General features: G+C 48.4%; 1 protein-coding gene across 8 annotated transcripts in view; it reads right to left on the minus strand.

Annotated features, from left to right (window-relative positions):
* Nucleotides 1–23736, minus strand: part of lin-28 (protein lin-28 homolog) — a 227686-nt gene that overhangs the window by 126039 nt on the left and 77911 nt on the right. For 3 of the 8 annotated variants that reach the window (XM_065449334.2, XM_065449333.2, XM_065449332.2), the window contains exon 3: nucleotides 18824–18957. The exons of 4 other annotated variants lie outside the window; for them this stretch is intronic. In XM_065449334.2, coding sequence (XP_065305406.1) covers nucleotides 18824–18957 — 134 coding nt within the window. Of the gene's footprint in view, nucleotides 1–13026; nucleotides 13899–18823; nucleotides 18958–23736 lie in introns of those variants that run through there. One more of the 8 variants, XM_065449336.1, reaches the window with a different exon arrangement.

The raw sequence follows: 23736 nt of genomic DNA on the forward strand, positions 1-23736 counted from the left end.
GTCCATATTCGTCACGTTTTCCGGATGCAATCAAGCTCTCTTGCCTGCCTTCCAGAACGACGACCGCAGACGTCCTTTTCCAACGTTGCAAATTGTTGTAAGGTGCCTCCTTGCCATCGGACATCACACCCTCGGCACGTTCAACCTCAGCTTTGTGGTGTTTAAAACAACCTCAAGTGCGTCTTACGGTTCCAGTAATAAGAAAGAAGACTGACCTGCCTGCCTTGGCCTTGAAGCAAGCAGCTCTGGATTGTTTGCACATTTTCTACTTTGACCGAGTCCACGTATATACGGATGGCTCTTCCACTCAGACCAGCTCCGCCGACGCAGTGGCTGTACCATCATGATCAATAAACATCAGTTACAAGATTTCTCACGTCGCAACATCGACCGGTTCGGAGCTTGCTGCCCTCCGAGGTGCCGTTATTATATTAACAACCAACCGGCTAATCGGTGGGCGATATTCTGTGACCAGAAGACGGCCCTGCAATGTCTTTTGCCAGGTCTTCGTCGCGAGTCCTGTGAAGAGCTCGTGTCGAAGATACGAGAAACACAACATCATATCATCGCGAAATGGCACGACGTCGTGTTTCAGTGGCTGCCGCGTCATTGCGGGATCTTCGGCAACGACCACGCCGACGAAGCTGCTATGAAAGCACACGAAGGGGCAAAGCTCGTTCCTTTACCTTTATCGAGGACTGACGCAGCCCAACACTTAAGCAAGCTAGCTCACCGTATGACACTGGAGAAGTGGCACACACCTGAACTCGCCCAGCATCGACTGCACTCCCTCGACCCATCTATGCAACTGCGGCTGTTATCTGGGCCTCCGCGAAATGATGAAACAATGATGTGCTTCCTACGCTTGAACGTCGCATTCACCAATGCACATCCGTGTTTGATTGGAATGGCGCACAGCGCCTAGTGCAATGTCTTCGGTGTCGAGGAGACTATATAACATCTACTGTACTTCTGCCCACCTTTTGAAAACGAAAGACATCACCTCTGCACAACTCCAAATGAGTTAACTATAAAACCGTCAACCTTGAACAAGATCTTGAGACCATGGCCTCGCACATCGCAGCTACAAAAGGTGACAAAAGCGCCGCTGCGATATTTAAAAGCTACCAGATTGCGCGACCATCTGTGATACGGACTGAGTGACCGTGAGTGGATATAGAGCAGAAAATGTTGCCACGTCAGCGACATCCACAGTGTACTTTCTCTTCTTCTCTTAATCCTTCCCTCCCCTATCCCCTTCCCTCGTTTAGAGTAGCCAACTGGGCTCAGTCCTGGTTAACCTCCTTGCCTTTCATTTATCTTTTTCTTCTCTCTCTTTCCTCCTACGTCAATGATTCTGCACATTTCGCTTAACTTACAAGAGACTTCACCATCAACGGCGACAAGGTGAGCGGTTTTCTTTCACTTAAAAGTCCATGTTTACTAGCGCCGCAGTCGATTTCGCAGTCAATTGTTGCAAGGAACTGGATCTTAACCTTCCGTAACCTTTCGCTGCAGTATATAATGCACGTCATGCGGGACACAATACCCATTCCGCCTTCTACTTTTCTGTTTTGTTGAATAACACGCATTTCGTCTTCTACGAAGAGTAACGAGCAGTTGTTTGGAACGACGATGGATGAGCATCCGCTTCTGTCCTGCGCAAACATGGCCCCAAAGGCACGCGTGGAAAAAGTTCTGCGATAGCCTTGTACGAGTTTACTCCGAAACTTTTCGCATAGGATACATGGACGATTGCTTTTGCGTGGTCCATCACCAAGGCGCACTGCATTTCCTTTATCATCTTGAAGTTCTTCATACCGAGTATCTATAGTTTACCGTGGAACACGAAAATAAAAAAAAGGATAGATTGCCACCCTCGACGTCCTCATAAGAGGTCCGTCCAGGGAAATTTCAACCAGTGCATATAGGTAACCAACCCACAGAGGAAGAGCGGTCGGCAGAAAGTGCGCGCTTTTCCTGCGTATTCCGCATCTCCCTGGACAGCGCAAGCAAGAGCTAGCCGCGGTACAGAAAGGACCTGTCTAGCAACGACTACAGGCTTCACAACTACTGAGGACGCGAGGACTGCAGTCCTTACTATTTGATAACCGTGAAATGGAGTCAAAATAATAATAACAAGAAAAAGAGAGAGAAACAGATGCATGTGGCCGTCCCCTAAGCGAGAAGACAATCCGTGAGGCGCTTGCAGGAATAGTTCGCACACACGGAGTGAAAATCGCTCACGTGCTGAAAAAAAAAAAGAACACTAGAACAACAACTCGTACGGGTGAAAGACCAATGGGAAATCTTAAGGTTTCCAGGGGTACTCTACAAAATACGTGCGCGAGAATTGTGGCGGGTCCTGCCTGGGCGGAACCGGAAATCTTAAAACAAGCAACTCATTAGCACAACAATGGCGTCAGGAAAGGCAATGCAGTCTCGAATGCCTCGGCAGGCGATCACATGTCTACTAATCACATCTTTGACTGGGCATTTTGCTGGCGTAATCAGGACAGACAAGCGTCTATCTTCACCTCTGCTCTTAAGAGTCTTTCTAAGGTTCGCTCGACATTACACGCGATAATCCGAACGCGACGTAATCTTGTCAAGACTTTCTCCACCTATATAACGCAAAAACAAAACAAAGCAAAAATACTCGAACCTTCTGACGCTCCAGCTCTTCATTGTGAACAAGAGTCCCGTATGACGGACCCTAAACGTCCCCAATTATACGCTTGTTTTCTTTCCACCTTTGGCGTGTGGCCGTTCTATTTTGACCCAAACGTGGGTAAGTGGTCGCACCGACGCAGCATTTTGTAGGTAAGAGTGTTTATTTTTTTTTTTCTAATCGTTTACGCGAATATTTCATGTCCTCCACGGTTGCGCGCTAAGACATAAATTTGGACCCGGCGCCATGCTGGCGCCGTGGATTTGTCATTGCGACCGTGGCGGCCGCCATTTCGATTGCGGCAAAAATGCAACAGCGTCCGTGTACCGTTCCATATACAGGGTGTTTCAGCGAACACTTGCAAAATTTGTTTATAGGTTGCCTGTGGCAGATAGATCAATTCTAGTTCACGAGCCGGTCTATTCGAAGCGGCGCACACTACTTGCACAAAAAGTTGGAACGCGAAATCGACTAATTAGCAAGAACTCACTAATTAACATTCATCTAATTATCTTACGAACCAAGCTGCAATTTACAAATTCTAGCAGTGGACTTATTTCGCAAGGCGGATCCACTTGGAACGAATTCTCAGGACGACACCCGTTCCGAGATGTAAATTCCCGAACTATGCGGAGGAATTCACTGGCGTTCCAGTTACTAGTGTGCTTCAGTGCATGAAACGTCGTTTTGTTAACGAATTAACTGGAATGCCAATGCATTTCTCCGCAGAGATCGGGAATTTACATCTCGAAACTGGTGTCATCTTGAAAATTTGTTTCAAGTAGGGGTCCGCCTTGCGAACTCCCCGGCTAGAATTTGTAAATTGCAATATGAGCCATAATGCAAGTAGTTAAAAACCGGATTAGTGAATTTTTAATAATTAGTAGATTTTGCATCTCAAGCTTTGTGCAAGTATTGTCCAGCGCCTCGAATAGACCAGCTCATGAAGTAGCGTTGTGATATCCTCCACAGGTCGCGTATATATATATATATATATATATATATATATATATATATATATATATATATATATATATATATATATATATATATATATATATATATATATATATATATATATATATATATATATATATATATATAACCTGGCTGTCTTTTTAAGCATAGCGGTGCATATATATATACCACGTCGCGACCAATTCACAAGCACCCTGCGAAAATTTCCTGAGTATGTGAGAGAGAACATTTTTTTTTTTCGCAATGCTCCATTTGTGCTTTATTATTTAACACTTCATAAGGTGAAAAATGCAATGAGAGAAATTTGCGAACGTTGTGAATGCGGTTGGATATGGCGCCGTCTTATAGTAATGGTGACAACGGGCGATCGTTATTCTGATAATGTTTGAAAGGTGTGCGGTACGCGATCCAATTGGTCTCCGCCGCGGCAGCATAGTACCCCGTTATGGAGAACACGCATATAGCGAACTAGCGGTTGTTGCGAAAATAATCGTCAGTCTCCTTGTGAACTGCTCTGCCGTCCCGAAAAATATAAGAAGAAAGCAACAGGTACGAAACACTATGACTTCCCGACGACCACGGAGTAAAGAATGATCGCGCTAACTGTGGTTTCAGCGCACCATTTCAGTAACAATACGTCGTCTAGTGCGCGCCTTTAATTCTTATCACGGTGGCGACCACGCTTTCCTATACCAGAGAGACGCGGCGGCAGCATCCGTACATGTAACGATCGAAGCCTGCGAATGTGCACGTGATCAACAAAGAGCGAGCGCGCAGTCTTTTGAAAGAGAACCAACAACCTGCGCTCAGCAAAATTTTTTATCGTAGTTACAGGATGACAAGATGGCGAACTACGGTTACGGCGAAGATATACTGATATAGAGAAGGCTTTTTTTTTTCTTTCCGGTGCTGACGACTTGACTACAAAGAGATTTTACTGCATTTGATTGGCGTTCGATTCATCTTCGGTTCGGTGCGAAACATTTCGCACATCCCAAGTGTCAGTCAATTAGTAACGAGAGCTGCTACACGTGACCAATAGAAATAAAATTGGCTTGCCTATTGTGCGCTAAATTATACTGCTCGCAAGCGTGGATTGAGCCTTGGTAGCACAGACGGCGATCTCATCTTTTCTAAGACGAGAACCGAGGGACATAAGGAAGCAAGATTTACCTCACAGTTGGAAGTTTATTTTAAATGCGCAAGCATTTGTATGCTTACCCAACGAGAAAACCGTCCGTCCCGACAGACGGAGGGACGGATGGACGTGAGCGCTCACGTGAACACAGCGTGAACACAGCGCTCACGGAGCTCTCAGCGCACACCACAATGTGCCACTTTAGCAGAACGTAAGGATGCAGGAATGACCTCCCAGTTGGTAGTTTTTTTTTAATGCGCAAGTATTAATATGCTTACTTAACGACAAAACCGTCCGTCTCCGCTCGTCGGGACGGACGGACGTGAGCGCTCACGTGAACACGTGAACACAGAGCTCACGGAGCTCTGAGCACACGCCACGATCTGCCACTTTATCAGATTGCTTTTAAGATACGGATCCGCGCGTCTCTCTTCAACGCTAAGTTAGTGGCGAGAACACAGCGCGCGAAGCTATCAGCAATGCGTACTCTCTGTCGTTATCACAGATCGCTTTCAAGCTGGTACCATCTGCGCGGCGCTGCCTGCGAAGCCCCCATCTGAGTACCTTTGGTCACGGTTCACAATGGTTCGACGCGTATGGGTAAGACGCCAAAGAGCGATAACGGCTTGTAATGATGCACCTGGCGTCACCACCTGCAGTATGTCGCTTGCGTAATCAATGGTCCTTGTGCCGCCGTCCACACCAGTTCCCCAGCGCTGTCGTTTGTGCTGGCCGAATCAAGTTTCGTAACATTGATAATGGCACTGGGCCGCGTGGAGATGAGCAAGTGGCGCAAAGCTTACGCATACTTAGAGACAACTCCCAGAGGAGTTTCTGCGTGATCTTTATTTATCCTCATCGCTTTCTCTTTGCGTATATTTCTTCTTTATCTTTCTGTCTGCCCTTGCCCCTTCCCCACTGCAGGGTTGCAAACTGGACGACTAGGAAGGAAGGAAATCAACTTTATTCGAGGTCCTGCAGGCCACGAGAGCTTTGGGCTCTCATGGAGTGGGTGTCTCCCACGACGGAACCGGGAGGTTGAGTTTCCTGGCGGCGTCGTGGACCTGCTGGACGGCCCAGAGTTGAGGAGCTACTTCTTCGCTCCGGATTGCTTCCTCAAAGTTGCGCCTGTCCTGTTCGCAATTTATGTGAGCTTGCGAGCACGGCCAGAGTAAAAGATATACGTTAAGGGATGTATTGCAATAGATGCAATAAGACTTGTCGTAGAGCTCAGGCATGTGATGGTGTAGTCTGTTTTGCTTGGGGAATGTGTCTGTAGCATTCTGAGCGTAACCGCTTGAGCTCGAGTGAGCGTGCGGTGTGGCGTGCTATACTCTCTACGTTGTAGGTATAGTAGTGTTTCGTGATTTCGTAATATATAGTGGGGGCGTCCTTGTTCTAACTTCCAGTTAATCTCCCTGCATTTCGCATATCATTTTTTTTCTCTTTCTCTCTCAAAGGCTAGGTTGAGTAGATGAACTGAAAGAAACACGGAACTAAGAGAGACAGGCTAGGACGTCACTGGCCTCGCTTTCCTGGTTAGCTCACGCCACCACAGCTTTCACTACATTGTACATTGTATTATGTTGAAATAATAATAATAATAAAACTCGGCGTAAACCAGAACAATATCTTTTTCTGGTCGAAAGAATCTCTGCAACCTCCGATTGAAGAAATATTCTGCAGTAAAAATAACAGCGCCGTTTTTCAGCAGATAGCTTCAACGAATGCGCTCAATAGCAACTGAGTTGAAATTATATTGAGCACAGTCAATTAGTACTTCATTCAGTACTATTCAACACCGTTTAATTTAACATCCCATTAGCAGTGTGTTCAATGGGGCTGGTTGGTCCATCTTTATAATAAAAATAGAAACAGCGCAACACAGGACGAACGAGTAAAGATTACAGGACAGCGCGCTCTGTCCTGTGCTATTTACTCCCTCATGCTGTGTTCTAATGAGAATGATAATTCTAATGATATCCCGTTGACTACACTCAGTATGAATTGAAACTCACTTGAGTTTATTTTAACTTCGTCTGAATGTAAAAAAAGCACGCAATAAACTCAATTTATGTATGGATTATCTATATCGTAACCCAGCCCCTTCTGCTTAACGGCGTGCCTCGTGATCGGTTTTGGCACGTAAAACCCCAGAATTTGCTAAGGATCCCTCTGACTCGGTATTGTCGCTTTTCTTTTGTCCATCGCCACTCACAATTCATCGATCCTCGAACAATTGGCGAAGCGCGAAAAGAAAGGAGTTTGAATAACACCGTTACGTAATTCCCAGCCAGGTTTATGAATTCCGTCTCTGGAGGCGTTAATATCTAACGGTCCATTTCGCTGTCTATTCCTTCTACAACAGCGGGAGGAACGCAGAGAGTACGGTCATCCACACAAGGCCCTTAACAGATAGCAGAGTAGGGACTGGCGACGCGTTCAAACAAACAGCTTCTCCAACCTGCATCAACTCAGTAAAATAAACCCAACTAGATTTCTGGACGTCTGTCCATGGTGTTCTAATAAACCCACTCTACAACATATCACATGGGAGTGCCTGGGAAGGCCTTCATGTATTAATAGCCCATACATAACTGCACATCCACTTATGTTAAATACGCAGTGGGAGGCATGGCTTGCGGACGAGGGAAAGGAGAGCCAAATGGCTCTCCTGGACCAAGCCCAGCAAGCCGCTCGCGCCAGTGGAGCCCTGGACTAAGGGCCCAACCACGCTCGCCTACTTTTCTTTTTGAAGTAAAGTTTCTTTCCTTCCTTCCTTCCTCTCGTGCAGCGTTATTCACTCACTCCGACGTGCCGCTGATATCGCTCAGATAGGCCGATCAGCGTGACACACGATAAGAAAAGAACGAAAAATGAAACGCAAACGATAATACCGCAGTAAATAAGTTAAGAAATTACAATCAAAACTAATAAAGATAAAAAAGAAACGCAACGGAGAGTCCACTCAATATGTGTCCTTGTCGGTTTTGTGTTTCTTTATCTTTCGGTGAAAAAAAAAGACACACAGATAAATGGAGCAGCCGATGATCACTTATTTACCTTAATCTCTCCACAGTAACCCACGTGTCACAAAAGTGAAACTGAATGCGTACGAAATACGGGCCCCCGGCCTACTTCTATGTTGTGTTCGCTGTTCACGTCGGACGGTGCTAAAGAATGATAAGTGTCATGCCGGATTTCGAAACGTAAATTAATCACCATTTTTCCACGGTACATTCTGTGCGCAGCTCGAGCTTGCTCAGTGGCTATGGTGTTGGGCTGCTGGGCACGAGGTCGCGGGATCGAATCCCGGCCACGGCGACCGCATTTCGATGGGAGCGAAATGCGAAAACACCCGTGCGCTTAGATATAGGTGCACGTTAAGGAACCCCAGGTGGTCGAAATTTCCGGACTCCTCCACTACGGCGTGCCTCATAATCAGAAAGTGGTTTGGGCACGTAAAACCCCATAATGTAATGTGTATGCGCAGCTCGAGTATGCTGCTATTTGCATTTTTACGGAAGGAACTTCGCATCCATCAGAACAGCGGGACCAAATTCTCTGTAGTCTTTATGCGCATTCTCGTAACAGAAGTTTGACACCGGTCGCCAACCCTAGCCAGTGGTACGTTGCTCATTTTTTATTGGCTGCCGGACACGTGCCTGGTCGAAATTTCCGGAGTCCTCCACTACGGCGTGCCTCATAATCAGAAAGTGGTTTTGGCACGTAAAACCCCATAATGTAATGTGTATGCGCAGCTCGAATATTCTGCTATCTACATTTTACGGAAGGAGCTTCGCATCCATCAGAACAGCGGGACCAAATTCTCTGTAGTCTTTATGGGCATTCTCGTAACAGAAGTTTGACACCGGTTGGCAACCCTAGCCAGTGGTACGTTGCTCATTTTTATTGGCTGCCGCACACGTCTGGCCCACGAACCCTTAACAAATTCGGGGGTTTGATGTGCGCGCAGGGTTTTACGTGTGCGGGGGGAGCTTAAGGTGCGTGTAGGGTAGCCAGGTCCTCTCAAGCAGCTTAAACATTTTTTACTCCTAGTCTCCCGCAAAATTGTCGCGAAATAAATTCAATAACGTGACCATTACTCGCGCATTCAAATTCGTTTCCTGTTCGAGCTTCGGCAGTATTGTCCAAGCCGCGCTAGGCCCACGTCATCACCGGTATCAACCCCATCACAAATATCATTATAACGATACTGTTGTGTTTGTATTGGGTTTTCGTTGCCTGTGCTATAATGTCTGTTGAGATGCGATTGAATATCATGCATCATTTATTTAAGGAGCCGGTGCTGGACGATAAGAAAGGAAGAGAATAGAGCGAAAGGAATTCCCCTTGCACTATATCGGTTTTGCTTTGTGACAGGTAGCTCTGTGACTTGATTCACAAAGATTGTTTGTTCGTAAGCTTTAGTTGCCATTGGCCCGTCATCTTAGATAATAATGTATCCAGCATTAGGATTGGTTGTAATTTTTTACGAACGTTTCTAGCGCAATAGCTCTTTGTGAATACAGGCCCTGATTATCAGATGCAACACCTATATCAAACCAACGAGAGTCGTCGCGTTTACGTCAACATGAACACTGGAACGCTTGCAAACTGGAAACAATTGTTTTTTGTTGAGTGTGAGCTGAATTTAGAACTACTGCCACTACAGTATTTTCTCTATTCTTTGTTTGACCCTTCGTTTTTTACCTAACCTACCAATTAAGACAAGGGTAGCAGTAGGCAAGCCGTCTAATAGGCACAAAGATCTCCTTGCATACAGCTAATAAAAAAAGTTATTAAGCTAAGGCAAGTTATGAAACGCCCAGTTTGCAATGAACAAGAACAAGAAAAAAAAACGCGTGTACGGCTTACGGAGAGACAGCTGGGAGATCCCCATAATCAGCTTGAGCAGAAATAAATATCTTTATCCACAGCTGCAGGCGGGCATCAACAGATCGACAAGCCTCTTCGCCAGCGCCGAGGTCCCACGCTTATCATCGCTGACCGCTGAGATTAACCTTGCTGTTGTGGACAAGCGGGGGCGTCCGTCCAAAAGTCGCTCGCCGCATCTGATAGCACGGAGCGGAGGGGCACTTCAGAGGACACGCTGGCCATCTCCAAACACGAAACGGATGGACGCGTACGCAGCTCGTCTCGAAATTCGGGCCTTCTGCCCTTTGCGCTCAAACAGTTTCGAGAATCAAGTTCTAGTCTACGTTCCACATTCTCAGTTTCGAGCACGTGTGAGATTTGACGCTGCAGCGAAAAGCCGAAATTAATGCTACGCTCTATGCCGCTTTCTGCCCCTACTGTATATATGCTAGCGACGTCGATATAGTATCTATGAAACCGTCGAAGTGTTTCTAAGTTCAGAATGTGGTGCACCGTGTGTGATATGGGGACGTATTCTGAAACGTTCGCCGCGGCGAACTTTTCGCACTGGCCACGCCTCCGCCGTAGCGGCGCGCGCTGAATGGCTGCTTTGACAAAACCGGAAATGCACTTGCGCCACCTGAATTTCCGGTTTTGTCAAAGCAGCCATTCAGAGCGCGCCGCTACGGCGGAGGCGTGGCCAGTGCGAAAAGTTCGCCGCGGCGAACGTTTCAGAATACGTCCCATGTACACCGTTAACTGTCTCATTGTTGGGGATTTGGTACTAATTCGGTGCGGTATTAAGGTGGAACATTTGCTTTTTCGTATATTTAATGGAGTGCTCGTTGCTTTACCTTTCGTGTAGCTATTGCTTTATTGTTGCAGCTTTATTGACGGCTAGTTAACATTCCTGCCTTCCTATATTTCTCTCTCTCTCTCTTTATTGTTTCATATTACATAGACTATGAGCATTATCGTATGCTTCCTTATTTCGTTGCGTTCTATGTTCTGCACCACAAAGTTAACTTTCAATGTTCATTGAAGGCTTCGACATTCACCCTTTCTCTCCTTAATATATGTGTTCCGTTCTCCGCAAACTCTGATGTATACGTTTATAATTAAACTAAAAGGGGCGTCTCAAACAAAAGGAGGAAATTTTCATACGACACCGGTCGAGTCCACTGAACAGGCATGTTATTTTGATGACGTGAGCACAAGGTCGCAGGTTCGCCCTCAGCCACGGACCTGGGTTACACTCCTTTTTGCGTACAGGAATGGGGGGAAAAAAAGATGCCAGCCTAAACGGTAACATTTCGCTGCGCATTAAAGAAAGCCGCAAGCAGCGGAGATCGTTGTCCCGCAGCCATATTGATTCCGACGTTTCTTGTGAATGTACATGTAAGCCTGGAATGGGCATTTCGGATGTTAAACCACACATCGTAGTGAATTCTTCATGTGGGCGAGAAATCATGCGGCTGAATACTTAATGAAAAAAAAAAAACGCGACACCATTGAAATGGTAATGGTGAACGTTGTCAAAGCACTTTTATATGTATTATCTATTCTTCTAAGAGCATTTAGAAAGGCCTGGCGACGCAGTATCTTTTATGGTTAGTCACGGTCAAACGCACTCTCACCAACTAGAAAAAGCCATCGCCGTAGCAAATGACAGGGCAGGAAGCACAACCATGCACGCGGACAAGTGACCATATCTAAAGTTTCATCAGGTAAATGCTTCCTCTGTTTTCATGTAAACACAAGGATAAATTTATTCTACATGGCATTTAACTGCGTTAATTCTTCATCGTGGCTCTGAACACCGCCATTTCAAGCCATTTGTAGAGCGAAAGTATAACGCTTTCAGAGATGTACGTACTTCACAGGCGTTTTTCGTGGTTGGTGATAATATACAGAATGGTCTCGCGCAAAGTAGCCATCAATTTCCTTAACAATATGCCGCAACGAGAGGGCGGTTAAATCATCGGTTCGGGGCAACACATGCATCGGGCTTCAAGTTAGCACTGATATCTGAAAAAGATTATCGCTCCTGGTTCAATCTTGAAATAAGGATAACAGATGACGTCGACTGCCATAAACATGGGGTCTCAGGAGGCTACATGAGCGTCAGATGGTCCGAGTAAAACTTTCGCTAGATTTGCTGTAATTTCATTACAGTTAAACGGCACTATTGTTTGGTGACGTTCACAGGCTGTTGAATGCTCTGACATTCGCAACGTATCATACAGACTATTCCACTCATTCATTCGTTCACTTAGTTTCGTAGGCGTTTTCGGCTCGATAACCTTATGAGCGGCGTTTGTCGCAAGAAAACGTCACTGTTATTCTTATATTGCTCACTTCCGCCTGAAAATGTGACAAAAAGATAAATACTGCGCCGACTGCAACTCCCAATTCGACACAATGTGCCCAGATTCTCTGGCACTGACAATATACTGGAAACGATGGCACATTTTCATCTGCATTGGCGAATGCGTTGAAATCGGCAAAAATGACCACCGAAAAATAACGAAATCGAGATGCGTGCTACAAGAGCCTCGCTTTTCCTTTGTTTCTTTTCCTTTCTTTCTTTATGCAAATGCTTTCAGCACGCGCGAGTTTTTTTTTTATTCCCTATTAGTAGTCGCTCCTGCTTTTCTTCAATGACGTATTGATTCTGTGTGTGTAGATCAGAAAAAAGAACTGAACTACGATTGAAAGCCGAAAGAGTTGGTGCTTGTTCACAGCAGTTGCCTACTCAGCGTACGGCCCGTGAGATTCCTTTTTGTCATTCCTCTTAACTGGGAGCTTGCGCTACACGGACGACTATTGGGAAATAAACCGGGAAACCACATCGGCTACCACCGGCTAATTTTCGAAGCGTTTATCTCTTTCGCGTTAGGCAGCCGCGATCAACATAAAAGCTAAGATAATGTTGCACGGCGGTCAAAAATCAAAGTCGAAATGGCCTTCGCGTAGCACCGCGATCACGTGGCACTTCAAACTTTCCGCTCTCAAACTCCAGAATCGCTCCGACACCTTTAAATATACACAAAAAGAAAGCAAAGGTAAAAAGAAAATTATCAACTGCTGTCTTGAACCACGGACCTACAATTGGAAACAGCATTTCTCGCCTTCCGGCGGTCAGGGCAAGTGAGGCGCTTCAGTGGCGACCGCGTGTCTACGGCGTACGCCACGAAAGAGCCCCAGCGCGAGTGAATCAGCACGTGCGTGCGCTGGTCCAGTCGCGCGGCCAGTCAAGGCGTGGCCCAAGCTCTCGCCACGCTTCAACGCTGGCGCGCACACACCTGTGCAAGCGACCTAGCGGATCTACAGGCAAAGCGAGCTAGCTACTACTCCGTACCTTTCTTCGTCCGGGTGGTCGTCTGCTGCGACATTTCGGGCGGCTCCACTCGATGCCAACAGAGCCGCAGCGGCGGCACAACAAGAAACGTTGCCGAGGTCAACGCGTCCACGACGGGATGATCCTAGTCGTCGTCGTCATGCGGGCCGCACGGAAGGTCATCGGGGCCAGCGACGTCCCCGACCGACAACACCACCACCACCACAATCGGCGCCGAATTCCATTGATGATGCGCCGCCGCTACCGCGGCTCGACCGAAGGGGGAAAGAAAAAGAAAACTAGCCGCCTTCTTTCACTCGTGAGCGTTCGACGAGCGCGCGCCACGACACACACACGCACGCTCTCTTTCACTCTCTCGTTTCTCTCCCTCACGTCTTCGCTCGAGGACGCTCTTGTCTGAGAGAACGAGGCACTCACGAACACACACGCACGCACGCCGAGGTCCGCGCGCGGTCGGGATCACGCAACGAGATCGGAAGGCACGTGAAGCTTCAGTCGGCCGAGCTTGCTTCCAGCGGATTCGCTTCTCGCGGGAGTCGAAACGGCGCCGACAGCCCACCGTCCCGGGACGCGTTGGAATCGACCAGAAGCGTTGCCGAGGGCCAAGTACTTCAGTTGCTGGAGTTCTGGAACGGCGGCACCACTTGGCTGGCGAGACAGAAGTTTCCAGAAGTGACCACAGGGGCGGATACGGCGGTGAGTATATACGTCGCGGTCTCGCTGCCGCTGAGAGTATGGATACCCGTTGCACGGCTCCTTCGTTCGTTTCGGTAAAAGCTTGCCGGAGAAGGAGAGTTGCTCGTGGGAGGTGAAGGACCAGGCTACGGTAGCCGAGGGCCGAACCCTTCCTTCTTCATCGCCGCTCGCACATTCACATTCGGTGACACAGCGGCAAGCAGACACACGCGCGCGACGTTGTTCAGAGGAGGAGGTCCCTCCGAGAGGATGCCGCCGAAAACGAGAAACAAAAACGGGATCGCGGCTCCTCTTGCGCTCGCGTTGCCAACCGCGAGGGGTATAGGTGGGAGACCGGTGGGGTGGGGGGCGGGCGGGCGGACGTCGTCGCGGGACGGCCCGCTGGTTTCCGGTTCCGTCGTCTGCTGCCGACGCCGCCGCCGCTCACGTCTGCTATTTCAAAAGGCGAGGCGCCTTGCGCGACCCGAGCGCTTGCGCACGCCCCAAGAGAGCAGAAGACGCCGCGCAACCAGAAGGCACGTGCTCCGCACGCCTCCTCCGTCCCCCAAGATGCGACCCCCCTTCCACCCCCCTTCCACCTACCCCCACCCATTCACGTCCCCCTCCCTTGGCTCCCGTGTGAACAGGTGAACGACACGCAGTGCTGTGCGTCTTTTCGCGCCGGGTGCGCGGCACCGTTTGTAACGCGACGGTCAAGCGATAACTACATGAGAACCGTATTTCCGACGTATTTCCGGCGCGCGCGTCGCTCGGCGTCGACGCGTCCGTATCGCAGTATGCGATGACCGCGTTACTGAGATGACGACCGAGAATCGTTCCAGTGGTTACGGGCTATATAGAATATCAACTAATGGCCCACATTTGCAGACTCTGTAATTGCAACCGCATGGAACGCATTGCTGGCGCAAATGTTTCACATTTAGCCGCTCCGGCGTTGCACGACCATTTCACGCTGCACCCTTAACTGCTCCCTCGTGATGGCTCGAATGGACATAGCGCAACTTTTAGCCATTTTATACGATGAAGTGTATACATACTCCGTACCATAAAGAACATGTATGTCTTGCGAAACACGGTGTACATGAGACGCAGACTGCCGAACCTTCCGAGTTCTGACTTACGAACGCCTGACACATGCGCACAAAATGGTTAGTGCGGGGGGCCTGCTGTATACTGTTACGACACCCAACCGGTGCCACCAGTGTTACGAACTTGTACCGCTGCACCACGATTACGGCTTTGTGGTCCCGTAGCGCTCGTCACCCGTTTCGTGACAGAGCGTTGGTAGCGATGACTCCGAGCCTGGCGTCGATGAGAATAACAAAAGGGACTTTATACATTATATACAGGTTATCATACAGGACATGAACGGGTCGGCACTGGGGCCGAGTGCTCACAACAAACGCGACTGTTCTCGCACGACGACGTCCGGCGAAAACGCGTTACACATCTCACCCCAGTCGGGAGCGACACTCTCTCCCGGTGGGGTCGGCAGATCCTGTTTTCGAGCGGCGTGTCGCTGCTTTTATAATCCCCGAGGCCCATTGTCACTCAAACGGCCCAATACAAAGTCAGCACACGACGGTCGTCCGAGGGGTCCAACCAGCGACCGCGCTGGCCACCCGGTTCAAAGTTCGCGCGCGCGGTGACCTCCAGGCAAGGGAGGTGCGGCGCCGGGCCGTCTGGCACACGCGGACACGTCTAAACACGCTGCTCGCCGAGGCTTCTCCCGCACGACGGCGCAGCATCTTGTCTTGTGAAGGGAGAATTATGGCGCTCGCAGGATAGATTCCGCATCTTGCAGATTCGGAATCCGGGCTTGTGGTAATGGCACAACAATACTAAGCATGACGGGGTCAAGGCAAGCTTTGCATAGGTGATATATATTTATGTACACGCACAGCCTGAGAGACGAGTGCTTGATTTTATGCGCAGGAAGTGGACGGTTAGTGGTCATTGATGAGGTAACTGCGGGAGGAGAAGTCGTATACACTCGCCAGAACTCAGCGCCATGCATCGCGAGCAATAAAGCACACTTTGACGGACGAGCATTACAGACGTCTCTCCCGTAACCGCGAATAGAGAGCGTCGAGTGCAATAACACGCTGCCGCTTGTGGTATATAAAGGGGGGCGTCTATTTTTGAGCGGGCTGCATAAAGAGCTTCTCTTTTGTCCGCGCGTTTCTTTCGAGTTTGTGTAAGCGGGCGCGCGCGCAAGAGTTCAACGCCCAGAAAGGAAACTCGCCCGCGTCGGTGTCTTCGCGTTAACGCCGCGCCGCCGTCCTGCAGCACAGACAGTCGCGCGTTAAATGCGCTCGCTTTTCCCATGCATGCTCACCGCGCGTTAAGTCGGCTTCCCTTTGTGCGGCGGGGGCGTTTCACGATCTCTGCGGGCCCGCGTGAGGGACTTTGCGAGCGCTGTGTAAACTTGCATTGTGCGCGCGCTCCGCGATGTTCACGCTGCTCTCGTTTCCGAACCGGTTCCCTTTCCCCGCAGGCAGAATAGAGAACCAGGAAAGCAGATAGTTGACATTATACTGGCATTTTGGCTACTATGAAAGCGTCTCGACCACAGTCGTGTATAGTTAACCTGCCTGGCTTTCTATAAACAGCCGTATGTCAGACGTTTTCGTTTGTGCGTGCGTGCGTGCGTGCGTGCGTGCGCGCGTGTGTGTGTGTGTGTGTGTGTGTGTGTGTGTGTGTGTGTGTGTGTGTGTGTGTGTGTGTGTGTGTGTGTGTGTGTGTGTGTGTGTGTGTGTGTGTGTGTGTGTGTGTGTGTGTGTGTGTGTGTGTGTGTGTGTGTGTGTGTGTGTGTGTGTGTGTGTGTGTGTGTGTGTGTGTGTGTGTGTGTGTGTGTGTGTGTGTGTGTGTGTGTGTGTGTGTGTGTGTGTGTGTGTGTGTGTGTGTGTGTGTGTGTGTGTGTGTGTGTGTGTGTGTGTGTGTGTGTGTGTGTGTGTGTGTGTGTGTGTGTGTGTGTGTGTGTGTGTGTGTGTGTGTGTGTGTGTGTGTGTGTGTGTGTGTGTGTGTGTGTGTGTGTGTGTGTGTGTGTGTGTGTGTGTGTGTGTGTGTGTGTGTGTGTGTGTGTGTGTGTGTGTGTGTGTGTGTGTGTGTGTGTGTGTGTGTGTGTGTGTGTGTGTGTGTGTGTGTGTGTGTGTGTGTGTGTGTGTGTGTGTGTGTGTGTGTGTGTGTGTGTGTGTGTGTGTGTGTGTGTGTGTGTGTGTGTGTGTGTGTGTGCGTGTGTGTGTGTGTGTGCGCGTGTGCGCGCGTGTGCGTGTGTGTTTTTTGGGTGTGATTGCCTCACTACCTGCTGTTCAATTCGCTATGCGTTGGGCTGCTGAGCACGAGGTCGCGGGATCGCATCCCGGCCACGGCGGCCGCATTTCGATGGGGGCGAAGTGCGAAAACACCCGTGTACTTAGATTTAGCTGCACGTTAAAGAACCCCAGGCGGTCGAAATTTCCGGAGTCCTCCACTACGGCGTGCCTCATAATCGGAAAGTGGTTTTGGCACGTAAAACCCCATAGTGAATTATTAAATTCGTTATGCGCGAGCACTGAGTGGTTGCTTTCCTAATAACAAACTCTGTCTCTACGCACTGTTAAACTCAACAATAAAAGCCCGTCCCATTGGCTGAGTTCGGGTTCGCTACCCACTCGTTCAAGCTGTTTCTCTTTTTATCCCCTTAACCCTTCCCCCTGCGCAGGGTAGCCAACCGGAACTACCTCTGGTTAACCTCCCTGCCTTTCTCTGCATTAATTTCTCTCTCTCTCTCTCTCTCTCTCTCTGACACGCGTAGTACGGGATCGAACACTTGCAGACATAGAGCTAGAGGAAGGCCTCATTCTGCGAGCTTTGGCGTCCGCTGGGGTCAGCTGAGTATACAGCAGGTGCTCTGCATACTGCATGTCTAGTGCACGCATTTAACGTACATCACAAAGCGCGGAGAATAGTTTTGCGTGCGGCCAAAGCGTCGCGACCTCGTATAGTTATGGACACACAGCCCAGAACGAGAGTATGGCGTGCATCTCCGCACAGCCCGGGCGCATACTACATAGAAAACGCACCGGAACGACACGCGATTGGGATTTGGGCAGCCATTCTGCAAAACCGCGGCCGCGCTTTGTCTACCTCAAACAGCTTCGTGAATTGGGGCTCACGCAAAGTCGGCGTATACGCGCGTTTCGCTTGGGTGAGCCGACACCTTTATGCGCCGACTCACGGTATACCGCACGCCATGGCACCAGTCGCAATATAGGCTCGACTTCTAGCCGTCGACGAAATGACGAACGTGACAAAGGCGGCGAACGCTGTAAAATAATTTAAACCCTTAAAAGTGAACAAAGGGTGTAAATGTGTCTATAACTCACACCCTCAAGGTGTTATCTATATAATGGACACTCTAAAGGTGTGAGTTATGGACACATTTACACCCTTTTTCACTTTTTAGGGTGTAAATTATCTTACAGTGAAGTGGGCAGGCTGCATGCTTAAAGCGCGTGATCACCCGAGTAAAGACCTGGAGCCGAATTCGCTTTCGTTCGCAAGCGCTCTTTGCCGTTGGCTGACCGTATTCGCTAATCACATGTCCAGCATCGCGATCGACAGGAGTCCGTTACTATACGGAGAAAGTTATGGCACGAAAACTTTTTTGTTGATGCCGAATCGGAGGTGCATTCGAGGGCTTTGGAACCGAATTCAAATAATTTCTCTTAGTAAGAGAGTTCCTCGATTGGCCTGCGTTCGAGCGCTTGCTACTCATGACAGTGATCGACGCCGTAGCGAGGCGAATTCCACGTTGAGGATGAGTATATCGGACGGCAATTATTTAGGAAAGGTTTTGCAAGAGCAGGTCTTGACAGCGGTGGCAATGGCGTTCTGCAGCTGAGCATGAAGTCACAGGTTCAACCTCCAGCTTCAGAGTCCGCATTGAATGGAGATCTAACGTAACAATTCTAGCGTACGAAGCTTTATGCGCTGGACAAAGAATCCCAGGTGGTCATGAAACCCTCTGTAACTATACAGCGGCTGTCAGAGATGCTGCGTTGCCTTGGGACGTCAAACCCAACATTCAATAACAAATCAATCAATAATTGGAACTCACCAGCCATAAGATGCACACTGAGGTAAGAAAGTGAACAAGATGAGAGCGTCTCCTTCTCTGGCGCGACCGTGGCTATGTATGCTGTCCGCGCGTCTGAGCGCATACGCAGCCCAGGGACGTATCTCGGAGGCGATCTGTGGAGAGTGCGAGAACCGAGATGACTGGTGCCTTTACGCACACTGTGTTTTTGCGCGCCTGGGTCGCATAATCTCGAAGTTTCTGAAACGTGATCGTTCTACAAGGCCATCTGAATAAGTTGCAGATAAATGACCCTTATCTGGTAAGAAGCTACGGAGAAGTTATCTTGGCGATAAATGAAGACCAAGAGACTTATATTATTCTGCGCCGCGTTGATGGTTTGATGTGTGCTTTGCGTCAAAGGATAGAAGATTTGGGAGAACTGAATTTTCAGAATTCTGTCGGTGTTAACAGCGACAATTTCTTAGCGCTTCCGGATTTTTATCTCCATTCAACAGCCATCAGTTATGATGGTCAGTTCTACATCCAACGTACCGCCATCTGTATAGGATCAGCCATAGCCCCCATTTTGTTCGGCATTTTTTTATCCTCGGTCGACAATGTAATTTCTGCTAGGCTGGCGGACACGCCTGTAACGCGAGTGTTTAGGTACGTTGACGATTACTTTATTGTTATGAAGAAAGCTATGCGTCTGCATTTGCATGACGCGTTCGAAGAAATTTCGGACATGTTCGTCAACTCATCGGGAGGACTTAAGTTCAAGTACGTATTGCCAATTAACAACCGCATTCAGTTTCTCGATATTAATCTCTGCTTTTCTTTGGATGAGCATGTATGCTGGGCATATCATCCCGCATCTGAGAAAATATTGTTGCGCTATGACAGGACACGCTCTAAATTGATTAAGAGGGGCGTAGCAACCACTTGCATTAAGGCGGCACCAGCTAAGTCGTGCGAGTATGAGTGCGAGCGAAGTTCTTTAAATCAGACAGCACGATTACAGAACTCAGATTTTCCACGTTCTGTCGTCCCTTCATTATGCGAAACAATCTTGGGGAAAGAAAAAAAAGATTAAGTTCGGAACCAGCGCGCAACGAAAAGAATGAAGACGAGAGACCAGCGCCCGTGGTGCTATACTTGCACAAGTTGTCACACAATCTAAATAAAGTTTCCGATAGACATAATGTTAATTTGCTTTTCAGTGCCCCGTGCAAGCTTTGCTCGATATGCAATCGTACGAAAACACTCGAAAGGGCCCTGTGCCCCACCAATCATAAATCTCGTTTCGCTGACTGCAGGCGCAACGTTATCTATCAGATACCGATAAGCTGTGGAAAAAACTTATGCAGGGCAAGTGGGTCAGTGTTTCAATGACAGAGTTCCTCAGCACAGCAGTAACCTTAGGAATGACTATGGGAGTCCTTTAGCAGGACATTGTAACAAGTGTCCCTGCACTCCCATATTTGAAAAAAAAAAACAAATAAAAAATATTCCTAGGGAAGGGAAAAGGTAAAAGTGAAAGGAAAAGGTAAGAGGGAAAGGGAAATAATAGAGGCATAATACATGAGAGAGAGAAGTGGTTCTCGAGGGGAAGGAGAAAAGGCTAGAGCTATTTTCTGCAACCCATGCTCCGGGAGCACGGCTCAGCGCCAGCAGGGTGGAGGGGATGGGGTTAAAAGAGAGAGAGGGTAGGAGGGAGAAAGGTAGAGGGTAGGCGATACATGTGTAAGCGCTCCCTCTCTTGCCTTGTCGGAGATGATAAATAGCTTTCTTTGCACGAAAGATTACGATGTAGCTAATTTTGCAGGTGTACATGCGACTGGTGTACGCATGCCTATGCTGAAAAAGGTATAAAAACCCGCCGTGGTTGCTCAGTGGCTATGGTGTTGGGCTGCTGAGCACGAGGTCGCGGGATCGAATCCCGGCAACGGCGGCCGCATTTCGATGGGGGCGAAATGCGAAAACATCCGTGTACTTAGATTTAGGTGCACGTTAAAGAACCCCAGGTGGTCAAAATTTCCGGAGTCCCCCACTACGGCGTGCCTCATAATCAGAAAGTGGTTTTGGCACGTAAAACCCCATATATTATTATTAAAAAGGTATAAAATGGCTGGAGAACTTGAAGTAAAACTTCCAGTTGGCAGTCATCGCTTGTCTGTGGTATTTGCTTCTTCGTGTCCTTGTTTTATTCGCGCTGTTCAACCTAAGTTCTAAATATGAACCAACTAGCCCCCTCATCACGATCTTACTAATCCATTCCCAGAGCACGGTGCATGGTAGCGCGTCGCTGGCAGAGGCGATCTCTCGGGGATGCATCTGAGTTCACGAAGGAGAAGAGCTGTGGTAGGACGAGGTGGCCACTCTCAGCTGAAGCAACCGGCCGTGAGGCAGCCGTCGACTGCTCTCGGCAAAGAAGCAAGCAAAGAGCTTAAAGTCCGTCTTACCAAATCCGTCCAGTGGAGCGAAAGACATAGGACGCGTAGGCCAACTGACAAAGAGAACCCGAGGAAGGTATTCGTCCATTGCCCGGCTCTTGATCGCCCTCTATACGACGTTGAACTGAATGAATGCGTCGCGTATGGATCAGTAGCGTACAATAGGCGAGCCATCTATATCTTCCTCTTAAGGAACACAGCGCGAAAAATGGCACGGACAAGAACGAAACGAGTAACTGGAGTAGTTCCAGACTCACAACCTCGGATTTTTATCGAAAGCCAAACAATTTAGATACACAATCAAGTCACGTGAACTTTGTGGACATGATAGAACAAGAACGAGCGTCATGCAATCTACGGGCTTATGCTCACACGAGCCGGACTTCACGAATAGGTACAGCGAATATCAGGCGTGGTTCTTAAAAGCGAAGCCAAGTTCAGCGTGACTTCGCTGAATTTTGCTGAATCAGGTCCAGCGCCTGTCCCGTGTCTTCTTTCGTTCTTGTCGGTGTATGTGTTCGCGCGGTGTCACTAAAGATGTAACTGCACCAACTAGCCCGAATTTCCCTTACGCTAAGCCATCGTCCCTTCCCTGGAACACGCAGCCGGCTCTCGTTACTGACTGGCTGCTGACAAGAGACTTAGCATTGGCTGCGCTGCACGGAATTAGCGAGACGGTGTATAGAAGCCACGCGCGGCGCTGACGTGTAGTAAACTTGCGTAACCGAGACGCACAGCTGAATTTGATTTCCGGACGGAAGAAGGGACAAGGACGGTGCAGGGAGCCTCCTTAGTTCACATATTAACAACAACAACAAAAAAAAAAGCACGACAGTTTTAATGGCGTCGAGAGAAGTTGGGGGGCTGGGGGGATGATTCAAGTGAACAAAACGAGAAGGGCAGAGGATATTTGCAACTCAAAATGGCGCTTTCGTAGGCTGACACGACGGCACGAAATGCGCGTGAAGCTGTCTATGAATGAAAGTAGTCGCGGTATGTGCAGTAGTAGCGCCAAACGTGGAGGTAGGAGTGTTACGGCGAGGAGGCGTCGTGAAGGGTGCCTGCGCAGGATATGTGCTTCGACACTGTGGAGCCATCTGTGACGCGGTCTGTCCGCGACTTCCTTGAGACGTCTACTTCGCTGCCCCTGCTCCCGTGATATACAGCGTCTGGTTTTATCTCCGCAAACAATTTAAACCGAGGGTGCTGTTTTCTTTCCTTTCTTTCTTCTTCTTTTTTTCTTTCTTTGTAAAAAAGAAATAGTTCGAGATGTTATTCGCCTTAAACGCTTTAGGTATACACTTCGTGCGAGACACACTGCAGTCGAAGACACCAGATCAATTTCCATGATGCGCCTCAGTCAGAAAACCGAAAGAATACTGAGAGCAAATGACCTTTGCATGCACTTACGGATGGATAATATTGAAAATTCGCAGCAGATCGGCGGGTCACTGACCGAGTACTGCAGGAAATGCGTGCTGTGCGCACCATGGACCTGTATTGCCTTAGCTAACGTGCCTGCCTCGCCGGCAAGAAAGTGAGGAGGTGAGCGTCCTAAACGAAGAAAAGCTCGGGAAACCCGGGTGTGTGTAGATGAAATAGTATACATTCAAACCTCGTTATAACGAAACGATTTATAACGAAATAATAAATTCCCCTTGAAATCCTTATAGAGGTACATAGTGCAGCGCAGGCAACAACGAATATAACACATTTAGAGTTATAATGAAGTAATTGTGGCCCCCCTTCAACTTCCTTATAACTAGGTTTTAGTAGATCGCCGCACGGCGTCGCGCCGAACGACAGGGTCGACTCGCCCATTCGTTTCTTTCCTTTTCACATCCTCCTTTCTTTATTACCTAGTGGTTATGCGACGCGTGATCGTCGTCAGTTTGATGCGCGGAGTCAGTAATTGTATTAGGCACTATAGCGCGATAGGACAATCGGCGTTTTTCTACACACAGGATCCTGAAACACAGGCGTCGTTCTTCGTGGGCACAAAAGGCTATCCATGAATGCTCTCTAGTTGCGTTTCTTTCTTTCTTTCTTTCTTTCTTTCTTTCTTTCTTTCTTTCTTTCTTTCTTTCTTTCTTTCTTTCTTTCTTTCTTTCTTTCTTTCTTTCTTTCTTTCTTTCTTTCTTTCTTTCTTTCTTTCTTTCTTTCTTTCTTTCTTTCTTTCTTTCTTTCTTTCTCAATGGACAGTGTGATCGCGTTTGACCACGTGACGCTTACCTTCTGCCCGCGTGTGTTTATGGAACCTGCTTCTTCTCTCTGTCTTCCGCCGTAGTGCTTTAGTAGATTTTCCTCTCTCTCTCTCTCTCTCTCTCTGCTCGCGGATACGTCTGCAATTGCTGCACATTCAAAGAGCCACAGGTGGTCAAAAATAATGCGTAGCCCCCAACTACGGCCTCTCTTATGGTTCGAGTGTTGCTTTGGGACGTAGTCCCACAAATGAATTAACGTTGTCTTTACATTTTCTCCTGCCCTTTCCCCTCTTTA

This window comes from Dermacentor albipictus, chromosome 5 (assembly GCF_038994185.2).
Source record: "Dermacentor albipictus isolate Rhodes 1998 colony chromosome 5, USDA_Dalb.pri_finalv2, whole genome shotgun sequence".
Classification (NCBI taxonomy): Eukaryota; Metazoa; Arthropoda; class Arachnida; order Ixodida; family Ixodidae; genus Dermacentor; species Dermacentor albipictus.